At 36.9% G+C, this 8,011-nt stretch overlaps 1 protein-coding gene across 1 annotated transcript in view; it reads right to left on the bottom strand.

Moving 5' to 3' along the window:
* Positions 1-6,967, bottom strand: part of SATL1 (spermidine/spermine N1-acetyl transferase like 1) — a 19,686-nt gene extending 12,719 nt beyond the window's left edge. Inside the window, exons 1-2 of the mRNA XM_046672860.1 lie at positions 6,167-6,967; positions 2,645-2,696 (exon numbers count right to left, since the gene is read on the bottom strand). Coding sequence (XP_046528816.1) covers positions 2,645-2,696; positions 6,167-6,967 — 853 coding nt within the window. The remainder of the gene's footprint in view (positions 1-2,644; positions 2,697-6,166) is intronic.
* Between the last annotated feature and the right edge of the window lie 1,044 nt (positions 6,968-8,011).

The raw sequence follows: 8,011 nt of genomic DNA, 5'->3' as shown, positions 1-8,011 counted from the left end.
TCAGAGCTCCAAAATATATGAAGCAAATATTGATAGAACTGAAGATAGAAAGAGACAGCTCTACAATAATAGTAGGAACTTCAATACCTCAATTTCAATAACGTATTAAACAACTAGATAGAAGATAAATAAGAATAGATTACATGAACAACACTACATATCAATTGAACCTAACAGAAATATACAGTACACTCCCAACAACATAATACACATTTTTTTCTCAAGTGCACATCGAATTTTCTCTAGGATAGCCTATATGATAAGCCACAAAACAAGTCTTAATAAATTTTGAAAGACTGAAATCATACAAAGTATCTTCTCCAATCACAATAAACCTAGAAATCAACAGCAGAAGGAAACTAGGAAATTCACAAATATGTGGAAATTAAACAACAGACTCAAACAACCAATAGGTCAAAGAAGAAACCACAAGGGAAATTAGAAAACTGAGATGAATGAAAATGAAAACACAACATACGAAACTTACGGGATGCAGTGAAAGCAGTGCTCAGAGGGAAACTTATAGCCTTAAATGCCTACATTAAAAAAAAGAAAAAAAGACCTCAAAATAACCTAACCTCACACTTTAAGGAACTACAAAAAGGAGCAAACTAAGCCCAAAGCTAGCAGAAGGAAGGTAATAAAGATTAGGGCAGAAATAAACAAAAAAAGAGGATAGAAATACAATAGAGAAAATCAATGAGACCAAAAGTTGGTTCTTTGAAAAGATCAACAAATTGGCAGCCAGACTGGCAAAGCAAAAAAAAAAGAGAAGATCCAAGTAATTAAAATCAGAAATGAAACAGTACTACTACTGACCTTTCAGAGATAAAATTAAGATTATAGGTAAGTACTATGAGTTGTACACCAATAAATTAGATAACCTAGAAGAAATGAACAAATTTCTTGAAACTTACAAATTACCTAAACTGATTCAAGAAGAAATAAAATCTCAGCAGACCTCTAACAAGTAAAGACTTTGAATCAGTAATCAAAAATCTCCCCAAAAAGAAAAGTCAGAGACCACCAATTGGTAAATTCTGTCAAACTTTTAAAGAAGAATTAACACCAATCCTTCTCAAACTCTTCCAAAAAAACTGAAGAGAAGAAACATTTTGTAACTCATTCTATGAAGTCAGCATTACTCTGACACCAAAGACATCAAAAGAAAAGAAAATTATATCCTTTATTAATATAGATGTAAAAATTCTCAACAAAAGATTAGCAAATTGAACTCAACAGCATATTAAAAGGATCATTCACCATGACCAAGTTTGATTTATCTAGGAATGAAAGGATGCCTCAACATAAGAAAATTAATCAGTATAATACTTCACGTTAGCAGAACAAAGGGAAAAAACCACATGATCATCTCAATTGATGCAGAAAAGGCGTTTAACAAAATGTAACACCTTTTCATGACAAAAGCCCTTAGAAAACTAGGAACAGAAGGAAATTTCTCAACATGATAAAGGGTACTTATAAAAAAAAGTTAACTTCATACTCGATGGTGAATGACTAAGCATTTCCCCTAAGATTAAGAACAAGACAAGGATGCCGAATTTCATCACTGTTATTCAGCATTGTACTGCAAGTTACAGCCAGAGCTATTAAACAAGAAAAGGAAACAAAAGCCATCCAAATTAGAGACAAAGACATAAAATGATCTGTATTCACAGATGACATGATCCTATTGACAGAAAATCCCAAAGAATCCAAAAGAAAGCTACTAGGGCTAATAAATGAAGTCAGCAAAGTTGCAGGCTACAAGATCAACAAACAAAAATCAGTTTTGTTTCTATATACCAGCAAAGAACAAACCAAAAAGTAAGTTAAGAAAGCAATTCCATTTACAATAACCCCTAAAATAAATACCTTGTAATAAGTCTAACCAAGGAGGTGAAATACTTGCATACTGAAAACTATAAAACATTGCTGAAAGACATTAAAGAAGACCTAAATAAATTAAAAGACATCATGTGTTAATACATAAGACTTAACATTGTTAAGATGTCAGTACTACCCAAAGTGATCCAAAGATTCAATGTAGTCCCTATCAAAGTTCCAACATCCCTTTTCACAGAAATGGTAAAGCTGATCCTCAAATTTATTTGGAATTCCAAGTAATTTATTTCGAATTCTAACTTTAATCATCTCTTCTCTTAATTTTCATATTTTCTGCCTAAAATGTTCTAATTCACCATAAAACAGTAGTTCTAATTCATCATAAAACATCATAAAACCTATCCTATTAATATTGCTGGTAAATATCTTGAAAATAGGTGAGTCATTTTGCTTTTATCCATTTCATCCTATCAAGCTACTACCAACATATTCGGCGTTAAATTATACTTTGACCAATTACACATCTCATTCTACAATTCGAAAATTAGTTGAAGTCTATTGCAGCTGTAAAGATGTAAAAGCTCTATCAATTTCATACTAAAAAGTGGAGAAAATATAAAATAGTGGAGCACTGACAAAGCTATCAAACTTATGTCCTATAGATGTAGATACTATTAATGGCATCATCTTTGTGTACCAAGGATAGCAGCTTCCACATATCTAGGTACAAGTAGTATTGTGTGCATATATTATGTCATGTTTCTTTTTCTAGCTCTGAAAATACCGTAAAATATCTTACCCATTGCTGTTAACTTCACTGCATCTAGCATGTTTTCACAGGCAGCCAATTCCTGTCAATTAGAGACAACTTTCAGTTTTTGCTTTAGTAAGAAATTCTTGAGATGATAATCATGAAGGTTTTATTGAGCATTTATTAACATGATGTCCCGGGCAGTAATAAAAGTGAGTCAGACTTAACCCCAGTCATCTAGAAAATTAAAATCTAAAACAGTACATGCAACAACAGAATATGTAGAGAGAGGATTAACTCCGTCTATACCTCACTCTATGAAGCTCAATTGTCTAGGTAACTAGCCTTGAATAAATACAACCAGAAATGAGGAAGTAAAGCCCGAAGAGTTTCTGAGCATTCAAGGTAGATGTCACAAAGTCTATGTAAAAAAAAAAAAGCTCACAAACTGTACAGAAAAGTCTGTCATGTATGCCTGTGAGGTGTTTTTCCCAGTTAACTTTAGACTTTGTTTATTTGGCTTTTTAATGTATGATTTTTTTACACATTCAAATTAAGTCTTCATGGTTTGGATCTCATGCTTGGAAAGGCATTCCCCACTTTCAGATTATAAAAATAATCACTCTTGTTCTCTTCTTAATTTCTTTTTATTAATTTTATTTTTTCAAGTTTTATTGAGATATAATTTGAAATTGTATTAGTTCAAGGTGTACAACATAATGATTAGATATATGTATATATTGTGAAATGATTACCACAGTAAGTTTAGTTAACATCAATCATCTCACAAAGTTGTAATTTTTTTTCTTGCGATGAAAATTTTAAGATCTACTTTCTTAGCAACTTTCAAATATACATTACCGTATTGTTAACTATAGTCACTATGCTATACGTTAATTACATCCCAGAACTTATTTATTTTATAACTGGAAGTTTTTACCTTTTTATCACCTTCACCCATTTTCCCCCCCCCCCCCCCCACCTGCCACCTCTGGCAACCACCAATCTATTTTAAGTTCTCAATCTTAATAATTGATTGATTTGTTTTGATGTAAGAAGTGAGGTGGAATTTCACCTTTATCTTTCTCCCCCAATTGTCCCTACACCATTTATTGAATAACTCATCTTTTATTAACTGATTTGAAATATCCAATTTATCATATACTACATTCTCATATATGTTTAAGAGAACTTCTGGATTCTCCATTCTGTTCCATTGATCCATCTCTGCATCTATGGTAATAGATTACCAGAATATTTTAATTACTTGCAGCTTTATAACATGTGGTAGGGATCATCTCCCCTCATTATTCTTCTTTTTGGAATTTTTCTAGAAATACTCACATGTTTATTCTTCCACATAAAAGTTTGGGGATTTTGACTGGAATTGCATTAAATTTATAATGAAAAAAAGCTTTTAATATATATAAAGAAGATAGCAAGGGCCAGATTTTGTAGAGTGGTAGTAAGAAATTTGAATTTTATTCTCAATGTAACCAGAACCCAATGGAGCTTTGAGCATTTGGGCTGCTGTGTGGAGTACCTCCCCTATGACTTTGTAAGCTGCTTGATGGCACTGACTATAATTCAGTAAGCCTTGTATCCTTTATAGTACTTATCACGTGGCTTTCCTCTAATATGCACTCAATGTTTGTATAATGAACAAAAATCAGATAGTAGTAGTACACAGCTCTTATCCGTGGATCACCAATGGTCCAAAAACCACACTTTGAGAACCACCATGATAAAAGGCTTTGAATGGAAAGTCTGGTAAACAAGAAGTTATGACTGCCTAGCTATGAAATAACTAGATCCCCAATAATGCTGTGATGTGGTGATTAAGAATAGGATGAAACAGGTGCGTACAGAGGATATTGAAAGAATTTTAGAGGCAGGACAGTAAATAAAACCTGCAAAGTACTCAGCTAAGCAATAAATTACTATGATGGCAAACTCTCAAAAATTTCTTTGCAAAAAGAGAATGCTTTGCAAACTTAGCAATGAACAGAAGTAAAGACAAATGGACATATGCATATTAGAGAAAAACATAAAGCTCAAAGCTAATTAATCATTACATTCATGTCTATGATGCATAGTAGGTAATTTAGCTTTCCTATTATTTTTCTACCGTGAATATTCATTAAAATTATTCCCAGAAAACTCCTAGTGTATATTCAGGTACATGAGGCAGATTGGGAAGTAAATATGGTCGGGAACTGTACAGATACAGGTTCACGGAAGTGGGAGGGTCTAGTGATATATTTTTCCCTTGGTGATAGTAATGGGCACTGTTTGGAAAGCTAAGGAAAGTAAATTTTCGAAATAGAGAGACTCACTCTCATTCAATAATAAATGTATTAATTTCCAACCGGGTGTCAGATACTATGCTACAAAAAACTTTAAAATTATTTTTTACCTGGAAAAATGTACTTCTGGAATAGTTAACATGTTGGGCATAGTATTCTGATTGATGATCTAATCATGCAAATTAATGCCAGTTAGAGAAATGATGTGGGAACTTGTAGGGATAGAATAGAATAAAAGGCATGGAAGGATAGAGACCCAGTTCTTACAGATCTGTAATGGGGCTTTGCATCATTTCAACAGATGGATATGTTGAAAACTAGCAAACTTTTTGTTATTTTATTTTGGCCATTAAGACACATTCTCTAATCAAAGGGAACAGAAACTTGGCCTGATTTAAACGAGATTTATATATATAAGTAGATGTCAACATTTTCATTACAAAACTCTTTTATAAGGTTTCCTTATCTATAACCTGTGCCTTGTTCCAGCCACATATTTACTCCATTAAAAATCTAGGCTACTGCTTTCATATTGGCTTTTCTATAGAATTCTTTAGGCTGTGCATCACATAAATGATTGCCTTGAGTGCCACAGAACTCTATCACAGGAACTACGGCTGTTACTTTGCTCCCTTTACTTTCCAATAAAACCATTCAAATGAACTTTTAAATCAGAAATTTTGAATCCAGCTCCTTGGACTCCTCGAGGCTGTCTGTGGATGGACTTCAGAAGTCAAAGAACTGTATGGAAAATTTGTTGTGGATGAATATTGTTTGCTGGGTAGTCAGTCATTAGCTTCTACAAGTGAGTGTGGTCTTAAAAGCTACAAGATTCCGTACTCTAAAATCTTAGCTATCAATACCTAAAATTCTATCACAGGTCATTTGTATCACAGCATTCCTTTTTTCAAAGATCCTCTTTTAAAGTCAAAATTTCCCCAGGAGAGACAACACATTAAGCCCCGGAAATTTCCATGAATTATTTCCCCTATGACTTTTTGAGCCACCTACTATAAGTCAAGCAATTTATGTGTAATCATTTTATGTTAATGAATCATTACAACCATCTTTGGATATTGATAGTACTATGATCTTGATCTTAGATGTAGAAGTTGAAGTTTAGAGAGGTTAAGTAACTTCCAGAAAGTCGCGTACATGGGTCATAATTAGCAGAGGTAAGATTCACACCCAGCCTATGCCTTCTTTACCCTCAGCCCTGAACTAATACCACGAAGCGCCACGGAATAAGGAGAAAAAAGCTTACTTTAATTAGGCGCAGGATTTCTGGGCAGTCTCGAGCCTCCGCAGGTCTTATTCGGAAAGAATTCATGCCTGGTTCCCGGGAGCCTGATAGCCTCGCGCCTGCTTGGCTCGAACCTGGTTGGCTCGGACCTGGTTGGCTCAGGCCTAGTTGGCTCCTGCTTGTTTGCCTTGTGCCTGATTGGCTTGGGCCTTGTTGACTCAGGCCTGATTGGCTTGAGCCTGGCTGACTCATGCTTGATTGGCTCCACTCTAGGGAACTCAGGCCTAGTTGACTCATGCTTGATTGGCTTTGGCCTGTTTGACTCGTGCTTGATTGGCTCCAGTCTAGTGGACTCAGGCATAGTTGACTCACGCTTGATTGACTTGTGCTGGGTTGGCTCGGGACTGGTTGCCTCATGCCTCGTTGGCTTGTGCTGGGTTGGCTTGGGCATGGTTGCCTCATGCCTGGATCACGCAGGCCTGAGTAGTTGGGGCCTGGTTGCTTCCTACCTGGTTGACTTGTGCCGGCTTGACTCGGGCATGGTTGCTGTTGACTCTTTCTTGACAGGTTCACGCATGATTGGCACATGACTTGTTGCCAGAGGACTGATTGGCTTGGGCCTGGTTGGCTCAGGCCTAATTGGTTCATACCTGGTTGCCTCATTCCTGATTGGCTCATGCCCGGTTGTTTCATGCCCAGTTGGTGGGTGTTGGGTAGGCTTGTGCTTGGTTGGTTCATGTCCAGTTGGTTCATACCAAGTAAACTTGTGCCTGGCTGGCTGGTGCCTGGTTGATTCATATGTGGTAAGCTTGATTGGTTCATGCCTGATTGGTTCATGCCCAGTTGATTCGTGCCTGGTTGTTTTGAGGACTGGTTGACTTCAGAATGGTTGGCTGAGAACTGGTTGACCAATGACTAAGTCTCTCGATGGAACAGGAGCCCTTGACTACAGTGCTGTGGCAGGAGGCTATAGGATGTTTCTGGTTTTTCTCAGCTCGATTCGTACTTCAAGGTAGACCTATATCAAGATGAGAATGGGAGAAATAAAGGAGGGCTACCGGAAGAAGATTATTGATGCCTCCGATTTGCTGGAGTTGACCTCACCAGCAATCACAGCTGTAGACTTGGCTGTTTCAGGTTGTCATCTGGCCCTTCCCCATCAACAAGCCCTGAGTGAGGGGAAGAATAAAATGACCCCGGAGGACTGTTACCGTCTAACCCCCTTGCACAGTCACTGCGTCATAGTGATGAGGTCACAATGCCTGTATCTACGCGCCTACGTGCTCCCCCATGTGGTGAAGGAGGGGCAAAGCAGGGCCCACTTCACCACAGCTCTGTTTCCTCCTCTCCAAGAGCTTAAGAAGATGAAGCAAGAAGCTGGACGGAGTCTCAGGGATTATGCTTGGCAGTCACCCTAAGAGTGCATGCTGTTTTAACCAACCAATTCAAAGATACTTGCCCTAACCCTTTCTTCCCCATGCCCCAGTCCTGAACTAATTCACTTCCTATTTCTGTCCTGACTTCAACTTACTACCTCTTTTCTGTAGGCATAGAAACTAGAATGCTTAAAAGGGTTGTCCTAATGAGGTGCTCAAGGACCTTGTGCAGAAAATATTTCTTTACAAATAATTAAGAATAACTGTGGTTACTATTCATTGAGTTATTTTATGACCTAGGCTCAGTGGGAAGCACTTTACATTTTCTCATTCAATCCCATAGCAACCTTATTAACCCCAATTCTGAGGAAACTGGTTCAAAAGATTTGATAACCTAACCAAGGCCCCAACAGTTGGTGAAGTGCCTGAATTCAGACCCAGGTTTATCCAACTCCATTTCCAAGCCTTTTACTATCATACTCTCCTGCCT

This window comes from Equus quagga, chromosome 10, assembly GCF_021613505.1.
Source record: "Equus quagga isolate Etosha38 chromosome 10, UCLA_HA_Equagga_1.0, whole genome shotgun sequence".
Lineage (NCBI taxonomy): Eukaryota > Metazoa > Chordata > Mammalia > Perissodactyla > Equidae > Equus > Equus quagga.
Note: the sequence above shows the minus strand (reverse complement) of the source record. Positions and strands in the feature narration are given on the sequence as shown.